Source organism: Cydia strobilella, chromosome 27, assembly GCF_947568885.1.
Source record: "Cydia strobilella chromosome 27, ilCydStro3.1, whole genome shotgun sequence".
Taxonomy (NCBI): Eukaryota; Metazoa; Arthropoda; class Insecta; order Lepidoptera; family Tortricidae; genus Cydia; species Cydia strobilella.
Genome location: NC_086067.1, coordinates 3,056,511 through 3,083,741, shown reverse-complemented (window position 1 = coordinate 3,083,741; position 27,231 = coordinate 3,056,511). Strand labels below are relative to the sequence as shown.

The 27,231-nt window shown below is 38.0% G+C and overlaps 2 protein-coding genes across 3 annotated transcripts; one reads left to right on the top strand and one right to left on the bottom strand.

Annotated features, from left to right (window-relative positions):
- Positions 1 to 806: 806 nt before the first annotated feature.
- Positions 807 to 16,861, bottom strand: LOC134753527 (GATA zinc finger domain-containing protein 14-like). Of its 2 annotated transcripts, XM_063689438.1 has the most exons (5): positions 16,699 to 16,861; positions 14,909 to 15,281; positions 6,691 to 6,890; positions 5,013 to 5,612; positions 819 to 1,105 (listed from the first exon to the last, which is right to left on the bottom strand). In XM_063689438.1, the coding sequence occupies exons 1-4, from the start codon at positions 16,727 to 16,729 to the stop codon at positions 5,014 to 5,016; spliced, it is 1,203 nt and encodes a 400-aa protein (XP_063545508.1). In that variant the 5' UTR covers positions 16,730 to 16,861; the 3' UTR covers positions 819 to 1,105; position 5,013. The 2 variants fall into 2 exon arrangements, with proteins under 2 accessions (XP_063545507.1, XP_063545508.1); XM_063689437.1 differs by having other exon boundaries at positions 807 to 5,612.
- Positions 16,862 to 17,443: 582 nt separating this feature from the next.
- LOC134753569 (gastrula zinc finger protein XlCGF57.1-like) lies at positions 17,444 to 25,871 on the top strand. The gene is made up of 6 exons (XM_063689478.1): positions 17,444 to 17,639; positions 20,311 to 20,446; positions 21,964 to 22,017; positions 22,773 to 22,850; positions 23,301 to 23,390; positions 24,146 to 25,871. Exons 1-6 carry the CDS (start codon positions 17,499 to 17,501, stop codon positions 25,303 to 25,305), a joined length of 1,659 nt encoding a protein of 552 aa, XP_063545548.1. The 5' UTR covers positions 17,444 to 17,498; the 3' UTR covers positions 25,306 to 25,871.
- The last annotated feature ends 1,360 nt before the right edge of the window (positions 25,872 to 27,231 follow it).

The window sequence follows — 27,231 nt, the reverse complement described above, 5'->3', positions numbered from 1 at the left end:
GCCATCATAGCTTGCCCCTTTTTCTATGAGATTTGGCTTAAAGAGCTGGCATCCAGGGCATTAAAAAACAAAAATTTGACAGCTGGCATCCAGGGCATTAAAAAACAAAAATTTGACACAATTCTAGGGATTGACAGGGCAAGCTATGCTGGCGCCATCTGCTAAACACAAGGGCCTGACACTATTTGATAGAGAAAGATAGTCTTATTGCGATTTCCTATAAGAGGAAAGAGAAAATAGTGCCATGCTTTGTCCTTATCACCGACCGGGTTTTTTTTCATGGTCGGGTTATGGCAGCATAGGTAGATGGCGATGGCGAAATACCGAAATTTATAAGAGTAAAAGAGAAAAAGGATTATGCTGCCATACATTAACCTGTCAATACATGAATATGTCTTTCTCTTACCCCTGGTCGCTCGGTTTCATGTCTATAACTACTATACTATGTCTATGGCTAAACACTTCGACCGGCCAACCCTATTCCGCTTGATCATATATTCCTGGCCAGGCTTTAGTTTTTTTCATAGTCCCTATTATCACCTTCCGTTTCACTGGGACCTCAAAATAAATCAACAAATACATATTTAACCATTTATTTTCGAACAAAAACGTCATCTTTTGTCATAGCTTATCTTAATTTTATTTTCTCCGAGATAGCTGAAATCACAGATATTCCTACTATACATTAAACCCTTTCACCGTCGCAAAATAAGTCAGTCACGCCAACATCATTGGTACAGTCGCCATCAGGATCAGATATATCGGAGCGGCCGAGGTGCTCACAAATATCTGAACACGCACTCTAGCGCCTTGACAATAGAGGCGTGTTCAGATATTTGTGAGCACCTCGGCCGCTCCGATATATCTGACGGTGACTGTACAACCGCGTGTGGAAACTATCCAAGACATGAAGACCATTGTACATTAGAATAACATCCCTGTAACTCATGACCAACAATAAATATTTTGATTGATTGATTGATTGATCCTTTCTACAAAATTGTTCCCTCGCTTCTTTTATTTCGGAAATCTATGTTTTCTATTATGAATTTCTGGCTCTTTTGCGTTTTCTATTTTTGTACCCTCCATTCCGTTAATGTCTTACCTACAAGTTATATGGAAAATGTTAACAAAATGGAAAAAAAGTAAAAACCATGCTTGTGCGATTGAAGTATTTAAAGTTCATAAAATATACCCAAAACTTAAGTGGGGGCATCTTTTGACGTTAAAAGGGTTATTACAGTTTGATGTCACAAAAGAAAAATAGTACATTACGATACAAGTGCGAAAAGTAGGAAATTCTTTAATTATCTTTTCGCACGTGTATTGTACGTTTTACAGCACATATGGCCCTTTAAATACGGCGGTAACTGGGGCGGTAAATAAGCTCCATGTGTACTGTAAAAGAAATAATTATACACTTCGAATTCTAGAACTAATATGGGACTTGCGTAACGGACGCTTGGACGCGATTAAGTCCCTTATTAGTTTTAGAATTAAGAGTGAAAATCGGGTTACAAAATCAACATAATATTATACATTTCGTTAACACAAGAAACATGTCAAAAAGATCTTATTTAATATTAAACTTAATGCTAAGTTCACTTATCTATGAAATCTACCATGTAGGTATGTTAACAGTTAACACCCATATTCCTTAGGTACAGTCGATATACATCGGAGCGGCCAAGGTACTCAAAAATATGTGAATATGCGCCTTGATCTTGATAATATGTGGTATTAAGCTTAGAATACATTTAAAAGTGGAAGTGGAGTGGAAGTTTAATTTAGAATGGGTAGCACATCGTAACTGGTGAATTTCCAATATGACTTGGAACTGCGGTGGCCGTTTAAAAAGTGTAACACTCTTACGGTAGATGTCGCTAGGGTCCCCTAGACCCATATAGTGGGAAGATTTGCTGACCATGGATGAGGTGTTGGTGGCTCAGTTGGCAGAGCGCTGGAGTATCGATCCAGAGGCCGTGAGTTCAAGTCTCACCCAAGGCAGTAATTTTTCCACTTTTAAATTTATTCTAAGCTTAATAGCATCGATCGCAGACGTTTCTGCTTGTTAAAAATTAATATGTGGTATTTTCTATAAAAAGGGACCGTATTGTCGATTGCGCTTACGCCATTATAAACGACGCTCAGATATAAATACAATGCCGCGCGACGCAGTGCGGCGTAAGCGCCATCGACAATAAGGTCCCTTTTCATAGAAAATGCCCCATATGAACTTTGTTCAGATATTTGAGAACACCTCGGCCGCTCGGATATGATGGCGACTACATTTTACACACGTTATAAGGATGTTTATACTTGTTTTAGGTACAATATGTAACTTACATACAATGTGAAAAACTAATACTTACCTAATTATTATATCCCATACTAAAATGACATTTAGATTGCCGCTATGGTGAAGTATTTTAAGTGGAGTCCAGACGGGACGATCAAATCGACCTTTTTGATCAGAAATTAAATTGGCCGTCAATCTCCAATTTAATCATCAATTTTAGATTAATAAATATATTTTAGATAAAAAGAAAATAATAGTGTCACAAATTGGTATTCTTGCGTCGGCACTTCCATTTAATCTGTAATATCGGTCATAATCGCCGAGCCAAATTGGCGTTTGCGTCCGCACGGCCTGATTTGATTGGACAATTTCATCAGATTGGCGAAAAAATTGTCCCGTCTGGACAGGCTTTACAGATGCGTTATTCCAGCATTACCAGTTAGTCCGGACTACGAATAACGTCAAATTCTTGTTTTTTTTTTTGGGAATTTGAAATGGATGCTATAGGCCTTTCAGGATGGGATCCATCTTTCTTTGTCCAATTTGCATTGTGAGACGCAAATGCACATTGGACAAAGAAATTGGATAGCTGGGACCTTAGGCCAAATCTCATAGAACAATAAAATCCCCTACGGACAAAATGCCTTACATAATTTTGTAAGAGCTGATCTTCAAACTGCTGAATCAATTTTTCTGTACATTACACAATTTAAACAATGTATTTTTTTATGTGAAACGTGAGTGAAATGTCTTTAAAAAACCCGTAGGGGTCGGATCAAAATCTAAGTTATAATTGGTCCAGTAGTTTCGGAGAAAATAGGCTGTGACGGACAGACAGCCGCACGAGTGATCCTATAAGGGTTTCGTTTTTTCCTTTTGAGGTACGGAACTCCAAAAAACCGCATCGAAACCGGTTCATCCGTTTGAGATCTACGCCGCCACAGACAGACATTGGCATTAAACATCCCTTTTCGTAGAGGGTGAAAAACTCGAAACAGGTAAAATCTATGCTGGTGCTATCTTTAAAAACCTTTGACAGTTGCTAACCCCATTTGTCCGACTCATCTGTCACATTAGTAACAAAATCGGTAGAAAGGCACATGGTTTCGTAATATTTAAATTAGCCAATCGAACTGTCATTTTAGTATCCGATATAAATAAAAAAAACTTAATTTTATTACATCTCATAGTGACAAAATGGAAATTAGCAGAATTTATCTTAAAGCATGAGCAGGAATATATGATCACGCGCCATGTTGCCGAATTTCATTGGAACTATTTTTTTTATACTAAACAGAACTGTCACCATATACATGATAATAACAGCGCCCTTTTGACAATGATCATATATATCTGGTCGGGCTTTAATTCTTTAAGGGCCACTTGCACCATTCACTAACCCGGGGTTAAACGGTTTAAATCAGTAACCCAGTGTCAAATAGGTTGACAATTAAAACCGTTTTCATTTTATCCCTAGTAGGCCTCATAGAACCGTGATCAGATATCTGTGAGCACCTTGGCCGCTCCAATATATCTGATAACTGATGGTGACTGCACATCGGATGCGGGTGCGCGGTCGTACATACGCGTTGTAATATACAGATTTTTATGAGAGACGGCACACCGCTTGCGTGACACGTGCACGGCTCACGCACACGCAGCCGGTACGCTCTGGCCATCAGCTACTTATGGCAGGTGTCTGACCGGCGACGATCACAGAGTAGCAAAAGGGAATTTTTCCTTCGGACGTGACTTGCGCGTCGCTTTGGGAGCGTTCAAAAAATACACGTAACGCAATTTAGGGGGACCGGGGGGTCTTGTAAAACGTTACGATGCGTTACAGGAGCGGGAGGGGGGGTTCGAACAACCCGTTACGTAACATTGTTTTTTATTTGAATTTTAAACTAGGGAACGCATTCACACGTATATATTGTTTTATTATTTACCGTGGTCACTAAGTGTTACGTAATGTTTAGGGGGGGGGGGGGGGGGGGGGTTTACAACTAAACGTTACGGTGCGTTACACGGGGGGAGGGGAGTCAAAAATCTTCAAAAATTGTGTTACGTAATATTCGAACGCTCCCTTTGTTACAGGTGGTAAATAAACACTACACTTTTAATAAAAAAAACTTACAAATTGAGTTAACGTGCATTGAGGTAATTTTAACAAATAACCACTCAACATGTGATATAAGCAATATTTGATTTTTGAACAAAGAATATTCAATGTGAGGTCTTCAATAAATACAAATATTATGCCAAAATATTTTTTTTTCATTGGAATTTTATTTATATCGTTTGTTATAGCGGCAATAGAAAAACACACTGACAAAATTTCTACATATACTTTTTTCTACCTGTATTTTGTGATTATGATTTGTATGTTCCATTTATCCAAATTGAAAAATAATGCGTACAGAGTGTGATTATGATTATACACGGTGTCTAAAAAATAAGTGCAAGTGCAGGGAGGTTTTGGGATTATACTGAGCAATTTTTACTATGGGACCAACCATGAAATCTCAAAAAAAAATATTACCATCCCATAGAAATTGGACCAGCCAAAATGTATGAAGCAGCCAAATTTTTATTCGCGATTTCGTGGTTGGTCCCATAGTAAAAGTTGCTCAGTATGATCCCAAAATGTCCCTGGCAACGGGAATGGACCTTTTTTTGCTAGTGTGTAGATTACGAAAATAAAAAATTGATTCACCTTACGATCCGAATCTCTCATGTAGCGTCATCAATGTAGTAACAGGTGTGGGCGCGAAATCAACGCCACTAGGAATAACTATGGTCCCCGGAATCCTTTTCTGAATAGTTGCTATTTCTATCTGAAGCTCCGGATCCAGCATTTGCTTCGAAAAAGGCTGTTTTTGTCGATTTTCAAACGATTTATTGGAGTTGAACGTCTTATTCGAGTTGTTGAAAGACTTGTTTGAGTTGTTGAAAGGCTTATTTGAGTTGTTGAAAGACTTGTTTGAGTTGTTGAAAGGCTTATTTGAGTTGTTGAAAGACTTGTTTGAGTTGTTGAAAGGCTTATTTGAGTTGTTGAAAGATTTGTTTGAGTTGTTATAAGACTTATTTGAATGATTAGAGCGATTTGAGTAGTTGGATCTATTGGATCCAACGGAACCCGGTCCTTTTTTGTAACCTTGGTTGTTATATTGGTTATTGAGCTGGTTGAGCGAGTTTCTATTTAGGTAGTTGTTCTTGTTGTTGCGTCGCTGAGCGAAATTGTTGCCAACGCTCACAGTCAAGTCAGAGTCGTAGTTTGGGCGTGAGTTTTGCCTGTTTCGGTTCTGGAACCCGCCTGAAAAAAAAATTAGTTTTACATAATAATAACAGTATGTTTTTCTTAACGTGAACTGCTAAATAGTATTAATAACTCCCATTGTTTGTATTTTCCTGGTAAATATGATCTTCAAAGCAAGAGTTTACAGTCTTAGGCTTGCAGCAATGAATTATAAATATATTCTTGCTAGTGTCCGATCAGAACTGCAACCGAAGGCACAGAATAAGTAATAGTATTATCATACAGAACGGCCACGCACCGCCCCGCCCCGACTCGAATTACCTCGCCCCGCGACAGCAGATTGACGACCTTTTGCCGACCGCTCAGAAGCAACTTACTCACGCAATGACGCATGACGCGTGTACAGACGTGCCGTTCACACATAGAAACGTAAATGATTTTTGATGTATGGCGTGTCCGCCCTGTGCCGAGGGTTTGGTTTTGCTCTTGTTTCAACCGAAACCGAGCCTTTGGCGCATCCGAAAGAAGTGTGTACTATTTGTAAAATTGTTTGTGCATAATTGTTTCCATCGTATTTTTCTTCAGTCAAAGATAGATATAACTCCGTAATAGATGGATACAGTCTAAGGAAAAAATGTGCCTCGAAAAGCAAGAAAATTTGACTCTCGATCAGAGGGCGCTACTAGCTTTGGCCTACTGTCGTATAGATGGCGTTGACGGTTTCGTTTGTTATTTAACAATTTTAACGCATATCAGTGAAAGAACATGGGTCAAAATCATAAAAATAATTAATGCAAAAAAAAAAAAACATTTATCCATATTTAAATACATATCGTATTTTTATAAATCTTCATTTTTAGTTTTAAAGTGTGTCGACAGATGGCAGTGAATTTACTGGGGTTACAAAATTTACTATGACAGTACCGCTCTAGTATAAGTTACTCTATGCTTCAGTCAATGACAGTACTTCTTGTACCGAGACCGACTGAAATAGAAAGACACGTCCGTACGTGTCCATGAAAATACGATGGAAAATAATTATCCACTACATCTGTAACATTAACTTATAGCTGCGAAGAATGCGTTTTAGGTGGAACTTGCGTAGGAAAAAGGTAGGAATGTTAAGTGTCTTTACCTGAATAATTCCCAACCCGCACTAGATCAGGAATGCCGTTAACGGGCTCGTCCAGCCCGGCGCGACCTCGCGGCGTGAACGTCGATATCGAGCGCGAGCGAGACCGGGATCTCGAGCCCCGGCGAGATCGCGAGCGCGCGCGAGACTGGGACCGCTGCGAGCGGTCGCCAGATTGGGAACCCTCGCGAGAGAAGCGAGATCTGTGAAAGGGATGGTGGTTTTATTAGAAGTATTTTAAACAGTTTTCTGTCAAAATTCTCATGTTTGATACAAGCTTTTATTTACTTTTTTCTGTTTGTAGTATTTGTTGTTGTAACGGCAACAGAAATACATCTGTGTAAAATTTCCACTGTCTAGCTATCACGGTTCATGAGATACAGCCTGGTGACTGACGGACGGACAACGAAGTCTTAGTAATACGGTCCCGTTTTTACCCTTGGGGTACGGAACCCTAAAAAACAATTTCATACAACCCACAAGGACATGATCTAGGCTAGGGGATGGAGCTGCCTGGTAAGCAAAATACTGCCTGTGTTAGGAGGCACCGCTCTACCCAAAGTTTATAAGAAACATAGACATAGTATATACAAGTAGTTATTGACGCGACATCGAGCGACCGGGGGTAAGAGAAAGAATATTCATATAAAATTTGGGCAGCATAGGATTTTTTCTCTTTCACTCTTACAAATTTCGGTATTTCGCCATCGCTTCCTACCTATGATGCCACCAAGGACAAAACATGGCACTATTTTCTCTTTCCTCTTATAGGAAACGGAATAAGACTATCTTTCTCTATCAAAGAGTGTCATAGCCCATTGAAATACTACTCAAAAAGGGGGGTTGCCTTGCATGAAATCGGGCAGTTCTGTGTTTTTTTACGTTCTATGTGATGAAGTGGTTATGGCAAATCCGAGTTTTCGGCCTCGGAAACCCAGCGGATCATTGTAAAATTTTTGAAAAACCTCTAATTTTTCTGACTTTTTTTTGTTTCTGCCAATTTTTACCAACAAGGACTTATTTTACGGCAAATGTCACTATGAACACTTTAAAGAAGACTAAATTCTTAACAAAGTATGTTAAAGTGAGAAGGCGATAAAACGAATAGTTTGTAAGATACAGTTGTTCAAGAAGTTGCAAAATTTCCAATTTGGTCTATTAAGACCTGATAGTTCTTTAGATACAGCTGTTCCAAGTTGCTGAGGTGAGTAAACAAAATAATAGAAGGGTTGTACATTTTGCCTTGCATCAATCGGGTGGTTCTGATTTTTTTGTATGTTCTATGTGATGAAGCGGTTATGGCAAATTCAAGTTCATCACCTGGGAAACCCTCCGGTTATTGTCAAATTTTTGAAAAAACCATAAATTCTCTCTTTTTTCAGTTTCTGCCATTTTTTACCAAGAAGGACCTATTTTACGGCAAATGTCACTATGAACACTTTAAGAAGACTAAATTATCAACAAAGTATGTTAAAGTGAGAGCAATACACCGAATAGTTTGTAAGATATTTTTTTTACGTTTTTTTTAAGTTTCGTCAATGCGGTCAACCCATTTTACGTTACAAGTCCACATACGTTAATAAAGTACAAATCATTCGCAACAGAACGAGACCAATTTGGTCTATTAAGACCTGATAATTCTTTAGATACAGCTGTTCCAAGTTGCTGAGATGAGTGAACAAATTAATATAAGGATTTGTCAAATGAAATGCGACATAAAATGAAATAACGTGATTTTTAGCTGTTTCTTGCGTAATGGTACGGAACCCTTCGTGCGCGAGTCCGACTCACACTTGGCCGGTTTTTTGTAAATTATAATACTTATTAAACATATTAGTAACGGGTCACTCGCTTACTTTAAGTCGAAAACGCTCGCAATGTTTCACTCGAGCCATCGGGCGCGGCTGCGGCCCGCAGTCTGCGCCGGTCCGTCACCGTCGACGCAAACTCCTGATGACGCTCCTCGGTACGGAGTGCAACATGTCGAGCGTTTTCGACTTAAAGTAAGTGAGTGACCCGTTACTAATATGTTTAATATGTCTGTGTCTCACGGAAGTTTTGTTATTAAAATTATAATACTTATTTCTTATGTCGCATTTCATTTTAAAAACCCTTATATTAATTTGTGGATTTAATTTAATTTATAAAATCAGAAGTGTTAGACCACCACCGTTTATTTTTTTTAACTTTTAATTTCCGAGCAGTGCCCATTCAAAGTAAAAAATCGGGTCAAATTCCTGCTTGTACATAATGTGCTCTAACTTTTGATTTGGAATAGTTAATCAAATAATTCTTTCTTTATTTGATTAGGTATAAAATAAGCAGTTTATCTTATATGACAATCTCATATTTCCAAAATAAGTGAAAATAACAGAATAATACTTAGGGTTTGTAATTAACGAGTAATTAATTAACATTGCAGCGAGGCAATGCTGCAGGCATCATGGGAACTTTTGAGCCGGGTACGATGCAGGGTGGAGGCACATATTAGTTTAGTTTATTATTAGTTTTAATTATTGTTATTTTAGTTTATTATTAGTTTTAATTATTGTTATTTTAGTTTATTATTAGTTTTAATTATTGTTATTTATTATTAATACCTTTTGTATTTAGTACCTACTAAGAACATTATTAACGAAGATATGAACTATATTATCAGAAAATTTCAGATTTTTATTTTTTCTTCCACATGGGTTTTTTGGGGGTCAAAGTTGACCATTTTTCAAAATTCTCAATTTTCACAACTACTTTTCTAATTGAAGATATTATTCTACGATGATGAAATTTATTTACCAGTATAAGAAGGGCAAGGAGATTATATTTTAGAAAAAAGTAACTAGGGTTGCCACAGAAAATGTTTGAAAATCGTAAAAATGGACCGCTACCATGAACATTTTAGATGGCCACCATTTTGTTTGTAGTTGCTTTAGCTAACTTTAGTCATTCATACCTAATCAAATAAAGAAAGATTTATTTGGTTACCTATTCTAAATCAAAAGATAGAGCACATTATGTATAAGCTGGAATTTGACCAGATTTCTTTCTTCGAATGGACACTGCTCTGAAATTAAGAGATTTTTTTTTTATGGTGGTGACTTATCTTTCCTGGCACCACAAGGATAGTTCTCAATTTTTTTTATTCAAATTAAAAATCACACGGCGCACCCCATTTGTCGAAATCAGATGAAATGGCCCAAAAGTAGGTACTCAAAGCACACACGACACTGCACCGCACTGTAACGGGACGCGTCCCAACTCAACCAGGGCCCAAATCTTAATGCCCGCTAGGCAACCTAAGCAAAGTATAGAACAAAGAACTAATATAATATCAAATTTCATTCAATACTAGACCAATGACTACGTTCGGCATTGTTTACAATAAGGCTACGCGCGTACTGCGGATTTCTGCCGTGCGTTATTTTCCGCAAAATCTGTGAAGTATGCAACCTCCTTGAAATGCGCGCACAGCGCATTAAAATCTGTGGTTTGCTGCAGATTGGTTGCGGTGCGGCGCCGCACGAATTTTCTGCATCCTATGGACTATTGAATAAATCCGCGCACTGCGGAATAAAATCCGTGCGGACACCGGCCGGCAGCCATCCAGTGAGTCGCAGTTGTTCTCGCGACACGGTGCCGCGCGGTCATGTCGTCGCCTAGCGCGTCTCCGAATTTTCAACGTCCGTTCTTAACTTGAGTTGGGACTAGAATGGCAAAACGTGCGGATATGTCACCGCTGTGCGCGTACTGCACACACACGGTTTTTTTTTCCATTGCGTTTTTAAAAACGCACCGCAACTCGCCGCACCGCAGTGCGCGCGTAGCCTAACTGCCCCGTTTCAAGGAACAAAGACATCCTGTGTGATAAGTTTCCTAATTCTTTTACCGTTTAAGGTCTAAGACGTCAAATGAAGCGCGCGGATACAGTGGAATATTAACCTTCATGCATTGCGACAAGGTTCACTATGACGCGCCGCGCACGATACGCGCAGCGTTCAGGCTTAATTGCTGATAATGTAAACATTGGACCAGGAATGCCGGTCACAGCTTCTATAAGCTTACGGGTGTTTCACGCCCACATGCTTATAATTATGTAGGCGTGTGCGTGTGTCTGTGTGTTCTGTTCAATGGGGTTGGCAACTGTCAAAGGTTTGCAGAGATGGCGCCATCATAGCTTGCCCCTTTTTAGGGTTCCATACCCAAAGGGTAAAAACGGGACCCTATTACTAAGACTCCGCTGTCCGTCTGTTGAAATTTTCACAGATGATGTATTTCTGTTGCCGCTATAACAACAAATACTAAAAACAGAATAAAATAATAGTTATTTACGATACAAGTGCAGAAAAGAGGAACTTCGAAACGAGTGGCGATAAATAAAAACACGACCGCAGGCAGTGTTTTAAATCGACACGAGTTGCGAATTACCTTTTCGCACGTGTATCGTACAACGTTTTACAGTACATATGGCCCTTTAAACTTTCGACATATGCACGAAAAGTGCTCATTCCCGCACTAGTGCGAAAAAGTAGCACCATATGTACTGTAAATATTTAAATGGGGCTTCCATACAACAAACGTGATTTTTTTTGCCGTTTTTTGCGTAATGGTACGGAACCCCAACGGAATGCCAACGTTACGCCTATATATATAAAAAGGAGACAAAGTCATAGCGGGTAATTATCGTCCCATAAGCCTCACATGTATTTGTATAGCATGTAAAGCAATGGAAAAAATTATCACAGGCGCGATGAGGAACTTCATAGCAAGAGAGCACGTCATTATAAATGAATAACACGGATTCACCCCAAAGAGATCAACGGTAACAAACCTATTATGTTGTGTTGACAGATGGACTAGTAGCTGGAATGAAAAGCTTCCAGCGGATGTTATTTACCTGGACTACGAGAAAGCATTCGACCGCGTCCCGATAAACAGACTCCTTGTCAAGTTAGAGCATTTTGGAATTCGCGGAAATTTACTCAATTGGATAAAAGACTTCTTGACGGGGAGGAAGTTTCGTGTACGAGTTGGAGAGCACCTTTCGGATCCGCATGACGTCTACAGTGGAGTCCCGCAGGGTTCTGTACTTGGACCAATGCTGTTTGGGATTTTTCTGACGGATCTTAGGCAAGTTGTAGAGTCAGATTTGTTTTTATTCGCTGATGACACAAAGATTATGGGAAACCCTATTGTTAGCCATAACATCATACAGCAGGACTTAGACCGCATTTATCAATGGACCAAAGATTGGCTTATAACCCTCAACACAGACAAGTACACTGTACTTCATATAGGAAAAAAAAACCCTAAGCAGACATATAATATTGGCTCCAAAAATTTGCAGTGTTGCTTCCCAGCGAGATCTTGGTGTCGTTATAGCTGATAACTTAAAATGGGAGGAACACATTTTGGGTTTTACCAAAAAGGCTAACTCTGTTTTATATATGATTAACCCTTAAATGCATAATGATGTATATATGCATCGTGTATTTGATGGTCCGTGGCTCAATATACAGCTATCCAAAATCACATTTATTACTTTTATACAGCATGACACATCTATTTCAATTTATTAAAAAGTTATACAAAAAATCATGCATTTAAGGGTTAAGAAAGCTTTCCGTTATATGGATAAGAATATTTTCATTAAACTCTATAAAACGTTATTGGAATATGCCTTCAAAATTTGGAATCCATATTTCCGAAAGGACATCAACCTTATTGAAAGAGTCCAAAGAAGAGCAACAAAATTGGTGCCATCTCTTCGCAACCGATCTTACGAAGATAGGTTAAAGGAATTGGGCCTGACAACCTTGGAGCAAGCGAAGGCAACGTGGTGACTTAATAGAAACATACAAAATACTCACAGGACACTACAACGTACCCGGGTTTAGTGACATTTTCACTCGGAATATGAATGACATTCTAAGACATTCTCTGAAGCTGGCACGGACGCAGAGTAGTAGCAACCCAAGACGAAACTTCCTGTCTAACCGTGTAGTGAAAGTGTGGAACAGTTTGCCCGAATCCGTAATCAGTGCGCCTTCAGTGAACTCCTTTAAAAACAGACTCTACAAACATTTTACGAATGGACAAAACACAAGTGCAGGACATTGATATGCACATATCAGCTATATTAAGCTGCCTGTGCATTCGTATATAATAATAATAACCCTTCGTGCGCGAGTCCGACTCGCACTTACTTAGTAAACTCTCACATAAAGAAATTGAAAAATGAAAAGAGCCCTGGCCCAGATGGACTAGCAAATGACTGCCTTAAACTAGGAGCTCCAATATTACTTAAGCACCTAGCGAGATTATTTAATATGATACTAGAATTTGAAATAGTTCCAACACAATGGTGCTCTTCTGATATAGTACTAATATACAAAAAAGGAGACCCACTAGACATTGGAAATTACAGACCCATTAGCCTACTGACAAGTGTATACAAGCTCTTCACATCGATTATACTGAAAAGAATTGCTATAAAAATCGACACCATACAACCAAGAGAACAGGCAGGCTTCCGCTCAGGCTTTAGCACCACCGATCATATACATGTAGTGGAACAACTAATCGAAAAATTTAATGAATTCAGGAAACCATTATATGTTGCTTTTGTTGACTACAGCAAAGCCTTCGACAGCATCAGCCATAACTCAATCTGGAATGCACTGAAAATGTCAGGAGTAGAAGAGAAATACATAAATATCATCAAACACATATACTCACATAGCACAAGCAGAGTTAAACTTGAAACAAGAGGAGATCATATTAAAATTGAAAGAGGAGTGAGGCAAGGCGACCCTCTGTCGCCTAAGCTTTTCATTGCCGTACTAGAAAATATTTTTAAAAACTTAAACTGGACTGGATATGGTATCAACATTGAAGGATGTCACCTAACGCATCTGCGGTTTGCAGACGACATAATCATATTTGCGGAAAATGCCAAACAACTAGAGAATATGCTATGCACACTAGAAAAAGAAAGCAATAAAGTAGGCCTACAAATGAACAGAAGCAAAACGAAGGTAATGACTAACAGCCCAAACATTCCCATCAATGTCAATGGAAACACTATTGAGTATGTAAAGAAATACATATACCTGGGCAAGCAAATTTCCTTTTCACGGACTAATAACGAGGAAGAGGTAGATAGAAGGAAGAATATTACATGGCGAAAGTTCTGGTCATTCAAAGAAATTCTGAAAGGAAAATATAGTATGAAGATAAAAAGGATAGTAATGGACACATGCCTTTTGCCCAGTTTACTATATGGATGCCAAACGTGGACTTATACTAACAAAATCAAACAAAAAATAAATACTACACAACGAGCTATGGAAAGAAGCATACTGAGAATTAACAAAATGCATAAAATTAGAAACGAAACTATAAGAAGCAAAACAAACGTAAAGGATGCGCTCACACAAGCTCTAAAGCTCAAGTGGCAATGGGCAGGACACATCTCAAGGTGTATAGATAACAGATGGACAACATTAACAACAAAATGGAAAGGACCATTACCAGCGAAGAGGAAAACTGGAAGACCTGTCAAACGGTGGACCGATGACATAGTAGAGGTTGCCGGGAAAGACTGGATGTACAATGCCAAACATAGATATTTATGGAAGAAATGGGAGGAGGCCTTTACCCAAACGGGATCCATACCCCAAGAAAGAAGAAAAAATAACAGAAACAACAACAGCATAAAAACATATTTTAACCAAATTTAAAAAAAAAAAAAAAAAAAAAAAAAAAAACTAAATAATGGAAAAGAGTATGGAAACAAAGAGGCTATAATAATAATAATAATAATAATCAGCTATATTAAGCTGCCTGTGCATTCGTATATAATAATAATAACCCTTCGTGCGCGAGTCCGACTCGCACTTGGTCGGTTTTTTTCTATGAGATTTGGCTTAAAGGGCTGGCATCCAGGGCATTAAAAATACAAAAATTTGACACAATTCTAGGGATTGACAGGGCAAGCTATGCTGGCGGCCTCTGCTAATTATTTCGACCGGCCAACCCCATTAGCATTACGCAACGTATGTCCATATCAAGTTTTTTTGTAAGAAAGTAAAAAAGTAATATTATGTAACTTATAATTTAATGTTTATATTATCTTTGAATATTTTGTATTTTTGTTTGACATGTAAATGAGATGTACATTTATCAATAAATCATCTGAAATCTGAAAGCAATTTTCAATATTCACCTGGATCTCGAGCGGCTGCGTGATCGTGCCCGTGACTGAGACCGTCCCCGGTTCATGTTTCCCTGATTCCAGTTACGGTTGCCTTGGTTCATACCTCCCTGGAAATTCCGGTTCATACCACCTAGGTTATTCCGGTTCATACCATTGTGGTTTTGATTTCCACCGGGGTTCATCTGACCGTTTCTATTGCCTGGGTTAAAATTACGGTTATTTCCATTTTGTTTATTGTAATTTCTTTTCTGGTTATAATTTTGGTTCCCTCCTTGGTTAGGATTCCTGTTTCCACCTTGGTTATAGGGTTGGTTTCCACCCTGGTTATAGTTTCGATTTTTCCCTTGATTTTTGCCAATTTGGCTCTGTTTTATGATGTCATCTGTAAATGTTAAGTTATACATACATAATAACAAAGTTAATAAACATCCTTGACCTCTAAGAACAAATTAAATTATTTTCTATGAAAATATTTTAATTTGTGTTTTTTCAAGTAGACACACTACTATTTAAACTATAAACTGAAATAAATGTCATATACGAAGGAAAAAATGACCAAAGCCTCTGTCATATACTTGGAAATTTCGACCCATGCCACCGTGACCGGATAGCCGAGCGGTTCAGGCACCTGTCCAGTAAACGGAGGATGCTGGTTCCAGCTCTGGACACTGGAGGCTTTGGTCATCCTTGACCTATTCAAACAGCCAAACAGATTTACTTGAATCATATTTCAACACTCAATCTTTATTTGATGTGTTGTTTATTAAAACCATATAAATAAAAAGTAACCTAAAATTAAAATAAAACTACCTACAAAACTAAAACTAATAATAGGTACCTAAAAAATAAATAAATAAAACATTATATAGGTGACCTAGCCCAATATGTATATGTGCCATTTTCAACCAAAAGGGTACTTATTGTCGGTAGCTAATAAGGCAATATTTCCATATAGCTTCAATTCAAAATCAACCTTATCGACAAGTGACAATGTGGTACCTTTTGGTTGAAAATGTTACATATATCAGGCTAGATCACCCAGGTCTGATCCTTGTGGAAGGGTTGCCATAAGGCTGGCTGCGTTCCCCCCTTTGGATGGCTATGCCAATCCGTTGGGCGAGACCCTACGGTCCCCGATGACCTTGAAGACTTTTAGAGCTGCCGAATTAGTTTGTGAGTGCTTGGGCACCATGGCCCCAGTTTCAACTGCAAATGCCGCAAATATATGCCGGTCAATGAGAGCTATATATTTGCGGCATTTTGCCCGCTCTCAATGATGTTGAACCAAGGTGGATCGGTGCCAGGGAGTCAACACACGTTGCGTCCCAAATAAGGGGAATCACACTCCAGGGCACAAGGGTCATTCCGTCGGGTCTCTCGCCATCGTCACGCGCGGCTGGAACGTTGGCGCTGACGAAGGCCCGACGGAGGATGCCATTGAGCCAGGCATGGCGTGATAGGTGGCCGGCACTCATAGAACACAATAAACCGTGGTGTCCAAGGCTGCCACAAAAATTCCGCAGGGGCAGTGATGGGGTGAGACAATGTTGGATTCCAGGCGAAGACCGACAGCCAGCCTGTGAGCCTTTATTTGATTATGTAGTGAACTTGAATAGAATGATTTATGTTTGCTGAGTTCAAATGTCCAAAACTTTATAATTACTGAAGCCCTGCTAAGAAATTACGAATATAAACATAAGACCTACGCATGGAATGCAAGAGTAAATAATTCGACTTCGGAAAATGCTTGTATTACAATGTAAAGCATGGAGGGAAGTGAAAAAATAATCAGAACTTACCTAATGACATGTCCATCGCGTCGTCCATCATTTTGATTGTGTTGTGATTGAAACACTGTTATACAATCGCTTACACGAGAAAACTGAATAGAATGTAGAACGTGGAAAACGATCAATTAATTCGCATTGTGGTTTCACAACATCAAAAACAGTAACGTCAGTAACACCAACAAGCAGAAGAGAAAATAAAATGGCGGCGGGGACGGGGAGTAATGTTGCTAGATTAAATATTTAGAAAATTTAGAAATCCAATTAATATTTATATCACCATCTTTTAAAACATAAAGTATTACCAAGTATTATACATTTATAAATATTTTCTCTATAATATGTTGTTGATATGAATGATGATGATATAATATAATAAATAAATAATAAATTTACTTTCTTAATTTTGCTACTTACAACATTTCATTTTATTTTTAATATGCATCATATGCATACTTGCTACAGGAAAAAAAAAAAACATTCGGCCATTTATTTAAACAAGTTTTTTGAATCATTAATTAGAAGGAATAATAATACCAATTTCGAAAGACCACAATGATTTTATAAAACGTTGTCAAGCCAACGAAATATTTGTGTTAATGATTGATATAAATTCCCTCATTCAGTTTCATCCAGTTTCATGGTATAATAATATACTCCTTCAGTTTCAAGTATTGGGTTTCCTGTCAATGTGTCATTTATGTATCAAACCAATGAAAGTAACGAAACGAAACGCAGTGTTGTACTCGTATCGTATTGTGTATTCTTTGCCCAAAGAAATTTTATATTGTTTTCTGTTTAAATGATAAATAATGAGTGATTTATGGAACAAAAGCTACCTATGTCGCTGTTGCCAAGCTGAAAATGGCTTCAGAAGTCTCGGCGAGCCGTATGTTCACGAAGGAGCGCAGGAAATATACTCTGATATGTTACGGGATTGTTTGAATATTATTGTAAGTTATACTAATAATACATTTTAAATTGTATGTTTCAATGTCAGATGATTAACGCGTCTTATTAATTAACTGAACATTTACTTATAATAAGTTATATTTAATGTTTTATTCAAATAAAGTGAAATTATGACTGTCCTAAATGAGAAAACAGTGTTTTCAAAACACTGTTTAATAAAATATAACAACAAAACTACATAAAACTAAAAAAGGGGAAAGATTGAAAGTAAAACTACAACTAAATTTATAAATAAAAAAACTGGCTTTAACTTGGTGCCTACTGTTATAAGACTACTGTTTGCCACATCAAGAAATGCTTATTAGGATCTAACATGTGTTTGAGGTGTTTAACTAGTAAACACCTTGCTTTTAACATGTTCGTGGTTTATCACAACTATCATTTATTTATTGTTATATTTATCTGTCAGATTTGTATTATATTTTCAGTTTTCCTTATAGCTAGCTTTTAGCTAGCCTTTAGGCTTTTATATACCTATATAGATATCGAACGGGAACGAAGGGCCTTGTTGATAGCTCGAAGGGAGGTAAAGATCACTCTCTTTAGAGCATTCTGTACTTCCCCATATACATGCAGCCTTTGGGTTCAGTATTCGCAACGGGCCTATAGTGCCCTTCGAGTCCAATATAATAACGCGTTCTCGGTGATGATGGGACTGCCTCGTTTCTGTAGCGCATTAGGAATGTTTGCGGAGGCGCGCGTCGATTGTTTTTAGGCGACCTTGCGTAGGCGCGCCGCATCCCTGGTGCGCCAGGTGCAGGACAGTCCCAACACCATCCTGAGAATGATAGCGGACAAAACTGACTGTCCCATAATTCTGCACTGTGAGGGACTACATTCCCCTACAAGTGTGATACAGTGGTAGCTAAAATTGAATAGTTTGGCTACCACGGTATAGGAATAGGAAATAATAATAACTTAAAATCAGTGTTTAACGGACAAGTAGACTCTTAAAAACATGTTTTGCGTGAGTGAGCTATTTTTATTATTATTATGTTCGTCCTTTACATAATCTCGGGACCATGGGGTCCCGGACATTTGGAAGGCGTGCGTGGGGCCGAAGCCAACACGCAGAGGCCCCTTGTAAAAAGACAATTTACTCTAAAAGGTGATGTGACACCAACCGACGATTATCCCTGTATGCACTATAGTAGTGCACCCAAGGACAAACCCCGGTTAGTGCAGGACTATTGCAATGATAAGAAACAAAATAAACTAGGCTATTGTGTTGAGATGTTAGTGTACTGGTTACCGGGTCTATGGAAATACTATGGCACCTGCCCCAATCTATGTTTAAAAACACGAAAAAAATGGACAGGTGGTGACTCGCCAACTCACAATATGGGTCCCCGAAAACGGCCGCTCGCACGGAGCGACAAGGGGACAACATCGCGTGAGTGGCTCAGGGTGTGGAGAGGTGTGCACCGCTTTCTACCCAGTGGCTGTAAACACAGCCACTGTGCCAACTCGCGTCTTATGCATATTTCACTTCCACCCTGCGAGCATATAGCTCTGACACCCCACTCTGGACGACCGGTAAAGGCAAGCCAGAGGTGAGAGTCCTGCGGCCTCTGCTTTATTATTATTATTATTTTTTAATAAGCAGGCAGGCAGTTATGGCAACTGATATGGCCTGTATCCAGTAATCATAAAGATATATATTTTGTGAGAAAAACCCCATATTCAATGGCAGAAAATTCATTCGGTGCGGTGATAGAAAGCACCCGTTGGCATCATGTCAAACAATACATGTACAGCTCGACAATACTTCTGAAAGCAAAAAGCGTATGCAGGTAGGTAGGTTAGGTTCGTTAGGTAGCTTCAGATGTCCGAAGGGCAAACCGCCACCGAAGCGAGGCTCCGTCTAGTTAAGTTGTGAAATAAAAAACTGTTTTTGGAAAATGGGACCACGGTTAAAACGCGAATATTTCGCACGAACAATAGTTCCCACGAATGACATGTCGTACAATCGTACATCGCACTAATAATACTTCGCACGAGCGTGTGTCGCACTCCAGTAGTAAACCCATTCTTCAGAGCACAGCCCATTGTACAAGCGGTAGATCACACACAAGGAGGCAGTCTCTCCTTAGACTTAAAGGTTCAATACCGCATGTGAGTTTGGGATGATCAAACTCAAGTGTTGCTAGATCGTACCTTTTAGTACGATTTTACGTACTTTTTGAACAGCGTGCGTACTTAAAACGTACCCCGCCCAAAACCGTACTAAAATCGTACTTTTTGGCTAAACCGTACATTTTAGTACGATATTACGTACTTTTTGTATGAGTGGTTCAAAAATATGCCAAAATGGCGTAGAAATAATAGTGACAGACCAAAAAAGTACCATTTTATTCCGTAAAAATTTGTGACTTGTTTGTTTTGGTATTTTTATACCTTACTATTTTGCGTACTTATGTAGTTTTCGTGGATTATCAGTTTAAAAAAATCACCCGTTTCTAAAACACTTCTTCTGTTTATACTGTTTTTTTGGAACAAAAAATGAAATTGTACTTCTTTTGGTAAAATCGTACCTTTTTTAGATCGGGGTCGTATTTTAGTTTTCAGTGCTCTGGCATCACTGTTGGGATCATCCGACAATTCGTAAACCTACCTTTGTGATTATAACCCTTACATATTATTCTTTTTTAGATGAAACCTCCAATTTCGTCCAAGTCATACAGCATCTGTGAAGGCTGTGTCTGTAGGCTGCGGGATGCAACTATCTTTAAAAGGCAGGTTCTCTCATGTGAGAGCTTGCTGATGGAATACAGTGACCAGGTTAATGGTATGTATTCAGGCACGAGTGTCTGCGGCGGCTGTGCACGACGTACAGATGCCGCGGACACTCGTGCCTGAGGAAGTATTCGCGATGAATCCGAAACATGTCGCCAAAAGCGACTAAAAATAATAGTAAGTGAAACCGTACCAATCTAAATATTTTGAAATATATCTCACGATATTTTAATTTCGAGTATTGTTTATATTACACATTTTTAACATTCAGTATCACAACCCGAAATCAACCAGTATACAAGTGTTATGTAATGAAAATGATAAGTAGAAAAAATAGACAATAATCATAATCTTTATTGTCTGTGAGAAATGGGTACATTGCACAGTAATTACTATTGTAACAATTTTACGTGGACACACCAAGACTACCTTTACAGGTGTATGAAACAAACAAACATTTCCTATAGACATACCTACTACTATTTTCTATCAATTTATTATTTTCCTTCTAGCTGGTTATTGGCATTTGTTTTAATAACTTTTGACCTAACAAATACGGTTGCCACCTTTTTTCTATACACACATAGTATTTTTGTCAAAATATTGAAAAAATATAGTATTTACTGGGAAAAATAATAATAATAGGACGCCGATTTGAGGCGAATTAAAAATCCAATTCGCATACGATGTGATATCGGTGACATTTGTATAACCCTTTCTTGAGTTATGAAAATATAGTATTTTTCGTACTATATTGTTTTTGTATAATATATAGTACAATTAACTAAAATATAGTAGGATATTATAGTATGGGTGGCAACCCTACTAACAAACCAGAAATTAAAGTACACAATGTAAATGTCCCAGTGCTATGAATAGTTGGCACCTTCAATCTTTAATCCAAGTAAAAGAGATGACAAATGGGCTGTCAAATTTGCGCGTACCGATCTACTGCACGAGGCGCCGTGGACGAGAGCCTTGCGTACACTCAATCCGGATTGATGTGTTCCATTGTTATGAGAATGACTTCATCAAAGTCACTTTGTTTATGTTATGTTATACTTAGAAATAATTTGAGGCATTTTCTATGAAAAGGGACCTTATTGTCGATGGCGCTTACGCCGCACAGCGTCGCGCGGCATTGTAAAAAGATAAAGATAAAAGATAAAAGACATTTATTCGTGACGATCACAACACAAGTACGAACATGTACAGCAGACAACAACAGCAAGAAAAGAAGAAATCATCAAGTGTGCATCACGAAATATTGTGTGTGTGTATTTATATCGGAACATCGTTTATAATGGCGTAAGCGCCATCGACAATAAGGTCCCTTTTTATAGAAAATATCACATTTTATAAATATTTTATTATGTCTGTAGTTTATATTTTGCTACACTATCGCATTGGGCAACTGTTACGATAGCTGTATCGTTATTATCAATAAATAAATAAATAAAAACTATTGAAATTAAGCTGTCAAACACCAGGATGTTTAGCTTACAATTTGATAAAAGTTTAATATTTATCCTATGCTCATATTTAATAAATATTTTATTTTATTTTCAGACGAAACAAAAGCAGATCCTGAAATAAAGTCTGAAGATGATAGCTGCTCCAATGGTAAACATTTGTGCACATATTTGTATTTTTTAGGGTTCCGTACCCAAAGGGTAAAAACGGGACCGTATTACTAAGACTCCGCTGTCCGTCTGTCCGTTTGTCTGTCTGTCACCAGGCTGTATCTTATAAACCGTGATAGACAGTTGAAATTTTCACAGATGATGTATTTCTGTTGCCGCTGTAACAACAAATACTAAAAAGTACGGAACCCTCGGTGCGCGAGTCCGACTCGCACTTGGCCGGTTTTTTAACAGCCTATTTTACTGATGGGCAAAGGCATTCACTTTCTTCCGCCATTCATCATGGTTTGGTGCATGCCAGCACAGTTGCTACAAAATGCGATGAGAGGTTGTTCCGCCATCTCTGTTTTGGACCACCTCTCCCCTGGCTAATCTGTGATGTCCATTCGGTAGCCAGCCAAAAAAAAAACCCTCCTCCTCTGGCCTAATATTAGTGTTTATTTTTGCAAAGCCCGGTTCACATTTGTCTGACGTGTCATGTTGTGTTGCGTGCATCAGACAAATGTGAACGCAACCATATTAAATGTATGAAACCGATATGCGTCACGACACAATACGACACGACAGACAAATGTGAACCGGGCTTAATATTGATACCTCACAAGACATTTATTTTTTAATAATAAAATCATATGTTCAAATGTCCCAAGTGAATATACCAGTTTTTTATGTTGTTAATTTTATTTTGTTTTGTAATAATAATATACTCACACTTAAGAAACCGTATTTTTTCAGGTTACCATCAGGAGCTGATGCATAGACTCAATTATGATGGCAAGGATGAAAAGAACCTCACTTATGATGGTATTGATGGTGTGTATTCTTTGACTAATCTTTTAGATCATGCAGAGATAGCTTGGTCTGACTCTAGTGAGGGTATTAGGCGACGATATACATACCGAACTCCGGTTCGACCCAGATTCGAATCCGGGATTTCCTGTTTCATAGGCTTGACGCGCCGATATGAATTATCAGTTCAAGTATATACACAGTGCGCGTAATGTATAATAATGCCACTTCTGATACATGTTTGTTTGCCATGCCATTATCGCTTGGTTATCCCACTCGCACTCAGTTGGTGCCGGATATGGTGGATATGGTGGTGGATATCTCGGTGTAATATTACGTTTTCGAAAAAGTAATGTGATATAGCATTACTTTTTGAAGCACTGATTCGCGCATGTCTACCGTTTTGTTCATGTATATAGCATGCGGCAAATGCGAGTTTCAGACTCTTCAAAAACGTATATTCCTTATTTACAGAAGACAAAGCAATGGCCATAGAGGATATTGACGATCAGCCGCTTGCCAGCCTTCGCTCTCGTCGTGGAAAAAGTGATGTCACACCACAGGGTATGTGTGTCAAGATTATCAATTTATCACTATGATAATATATGTATTTTGCCCAAAATAATGGTTTATTGCTTTGTTGGGTACTGGGGCGTAAAGTGCCTATCTCGTCGCATAATAATTGATTGTCCTAATGTAATGTTACGCATAAAACTCTTTTCGCATAATTTTTCTCCAGCTGAAACAAAAAGTGTTTTCGAAAATGTTTTGCATAGGTTGTGTAGAATAGAAATGTGAATAGTTTCAGCACAATAACCATAATGCGAAATGAGTTTTATGCGTAACATTACATTAGGACAATCAATTATTATGCGACCCAATAAAGACCCGAAGCTTACCTATTTTACCTTTGCAAAATTTTGTCTTTCTAATAATTCAAAAAATAAAAAAAATCCTTATATAACATTAAACGTAATTTAACAAAGGTACATTGCAGTGAACCCCGCATTAGGCATTGCCTGTATCGCGGGGGTAAGGTCATCACGAGTTATCAATGTTATATATTAAGCATATTTACATGAAGGAAAGAGGAGTGTGAACTTGTATGTGTGTAAGCTTGTTGTGAGGAGGGAGTGAAATGTGTGTGAGTGAAATCTTAAAGTGTAATGTAATGTAAAAGTGTAAAAGAACTCAAAAAGGACAACAATCAATGGCTAGTTAGATTTGACATTTGATAAGATTATGCTTTTTTAATGTTCTGTTTAAAGGTTGAATAGGCTGTTGAATTTTTTTTAATAAACCAGATCTTCTCGTTCCAGTAGCCGAAACTTCCGAAGACACCCAGAAAAACAAGAAATTCTCCTGTAAAATATGTCAAAAGAAATTTACTTACAATGGTTTCTTAGAGGTACACATGAGACAACATACTGGGGAGAAAACGGTGCAATGTAGGCTATGTGACAGTAAATACACTAATAACAAGGAATTAAATAGACATATAAGCGCAAACCATTCTGATGGAGATAAATTCCCATGTACACAGTGTTCTGAGATTTTTGATAAAGCGAGACTGCTGAAAAAGCATTTAACAACACATTTTAAGGAAAAGTTTTCTTGCAGCTACTGTGATAAGGAGTTTCAAAGGAAAAAAGGATTAAAGGAGCATCTAAAAACTCACACAGGTGAGAAAAAATACAGTTGTGAAGAATGTGGTAAATCTTTTGGTCATAATCAGACCTTAAAATCTCATATTTTAACGCACACTGGTGAAAAGCCTTACGTATGTGACGTATGCGGACGGAGATTCCCTCAAAGAACTCATTTAAAAAGACATATATTTATTATACACACCGGGGTCAAACCTTATAGCTGTAATATATGTAAAAAGCAGTTTTCCAGTAAAAGTTATTTATCTATACATGAAAGACAGCATACTGGAGAACGACCATACACTTGTGAGGAATGTAATAAGACTTTCACAGCTTATACGACTTTAAAAGTCCATATGAGAGTACACACTGGGGACAAGCCTTACTCGTGTAGTTTCTGTAGTCGACAATTCGCGCAAATGGCAAGTTTCAAACTCCACGAAAGAACTCATACTGGTGAAAGACCGTTTGCTTGTAAAATTTGTAAAAAACCGTTTTCTGATAACGGTTATTTAAAGATACATATGAGGGTCCACACTGGTGAAAAACCTTATAATTGCGATATATGCAAGCGCGCTTTCAGAGAAACCGGTCAACTGAAACGGCATTTAAGAGTCCACAGTGGAATAAAACCTTATACCTGCAAAATATGTAACAAACAGATAGGAAACTTATCTAAACACATGCGTATACATTCCGACGCTAGGTATAATTGTAATATATGTAATAAACAGTTTTCCGTAAGCAATTTGAAATTGCACATGAGGATTCATAGTGAAAGTAGTGGTTTAAAGAGACATAGATGTACACAGGCAGATAAGGTTGAGTAAATAAGTAAAGTCACAGAATAAATAATAGTACTACCGTACAGAAAGGAAACTTCCTACAAAACCGAAGTTTGACAGTGGTTCAGGGTCGAATCATGCTATCCCTTTCTAATATATGGCACTATCCTTTCGCCTATTTAGGGTTGTCAAAATTCAAGTCATTATCTTATCTGTGGTTGTGCACGCAAAGGGACGTCAAGTTGTGCCAACCCTAATAATTGCTCGGAGCAATGCTGAGCCGAACGGAGCCGAGTTTGCCCGAAGCGAGGAGATTCGCACCCCTGGTATAGTATTGAAAATTTGTTCTTTTTAACCCCCTATGTAAAAAGAGGGTTGTTACCGCTATCTGTGGCCCATAACTCTTAAACGGGTAAACCAATTTTAATTTGTTGTTTTTTTTAAACACGTTTTCTAGTACTGCTTCTTAGATATATTTTATCAAAGTCGGTTCATCCGTTTTATTGCATTGGGGTTTTTCATGTTCTTTTGCGAGGCAAATTATTACATTATTGCAATTGTAGCCTAATTCCATTGAGATATAGGTATAATGTGATTGTCAGGGTAATTTTTAATAGTTAATGTACTTAATTTATTTTTATAACTAAATAAGAATCAGTTAATTTATTAATATTCAATTTGAGGCGCAATGTGCCCTAAAATAAATAGTTATATTTAATAAATAGATTCTAATTATTTTTCAATGTGACGTTTTCAATCAAAAAGTACCACATTGTCGCTTGGCTTACCATAAGGACGAAAATTGCTTGTATCTTTATACGGAAAACTTTATCACTGCAAAATGGAGACTACGAAAATAATAGTTATTTTGGTAACAAAACGCAAAAGGCACCACAAGCGACAATGTGGTACCTTTAGCGTTTTGTTACCAAAAAAACTATTATTTTCGTAGTCTCCATTTTGCAGTGATAAAGTGTGGATGCGTCTCAACGCTTCCTTATTCACAATCATTATATGCGTGTAGTGGACAAAAATCGTAGAATCAAAACTTGGTTATCCTGTCTGGCTGAATAGAGAAAAAAAAGTGCGAGTCGGACTCGCGCACCGAGGGTTCCGCACTTTTTAGTATTTGTTGTTATAGCGGCAACAGAAATACATCATCTGTGAAAATTTCAACTGTCTAGCTATCACGGTTCATGAGATACAGCCTGGTGACAGACAGAGGGACAGCGGAGTCTTAGTAATAGGGTCCCGTACAACCTTTACACAACCTTTTGGCTACGGAACCCTAAAAAGTGTGCGCGTGTAATCTTTACGCGCGATTGAAGTAAAACTTATTTGACGATGACGTTTATCGCTAAGTTTGCATTTTGACGTGTGTCGTATTGTGCGTGTATAATTACTGAGCGTTACTTCCGTCATAAAAAAAAATCTGAGTTACGAGTCGCGCCTAAAGAAGTTTTACTTCAAAAATGCAAAACAATGACTGAAGAAACAAGAGGTTAAACAAAATACTTACATGTTGAAATAACAATTCTTTAATATACAGATTTACAGAATAATGAGTAGTTACCACGTATACAGTATGTTCACTAAGAGATTAGAGATTCTCATACAAGTTTCAAAAACCCCATCTATAGGCCCAAAATCACATTTTGACTAGGTAGTTAAACACTTATGCTGGTTTTTTCAAAGTAAAAACTAGGCGCTCTAGTGAGCTGTAGCCGTTTCTAACCCCCAAATCTCCGCCACACCTTAAAAAAAGGGTGCGTTGTGGTAAGATTGAAGGGTTTTTTATGAGGGGTAAGATGAAAGTCCGAAATGCTTTGGCATACGGAAAATTTGGTGTTTAACCCCTTATAAAAAACCCTTCAAACTTACCCCAACGCACCATATGGATGGTACCATATTGTAATATAGGAGACTATGACATGAACCATAGAGGTATAATAATGTAGAGATGAAATGGGG

Coding starts and splice junctions, on each gene's coding strand:
- LOC134753527 (XM_063689437.1), bottom strand. CDS start 16,729: ATGATGGACGACGCGATGGACATGTCATTAG. Junction 15,282..16,698: donor CGCGATGGACATGTCATTAG/GTAAGTTCTGAT, acceptor TAACATTTACAG/ATGACATCATAAAACAGAGC. Junction 6,891..14,908: donor CGCAGCCGCTCGAGATCCAG/GTGAATATTGAA, acceptor TCCCTTTCACAG/ATCTCGCTTCTCTCGCGAGG.
- LOC134753569 (XM_063689478.1), top strand. CDS start 17,499: ATGAGTGATTTATGGAACAAAAGCTACCTATGTCGCTGTTGCCAAGCT. Junction 22,018..22,772: donor AGATGATAGCTGCTCCAATG/GTAAACATTTGT, acceptor GTATTTTTTCAG/GTTACCATCAGGAGCTGATG. Junction 23,391..24,145: donor AAGTGATGTCACACCACAGG/GTATGTGTGTCA, acceptor TTCTCGTTCCAG/TAGCCGAAACTTCCGAAGAC.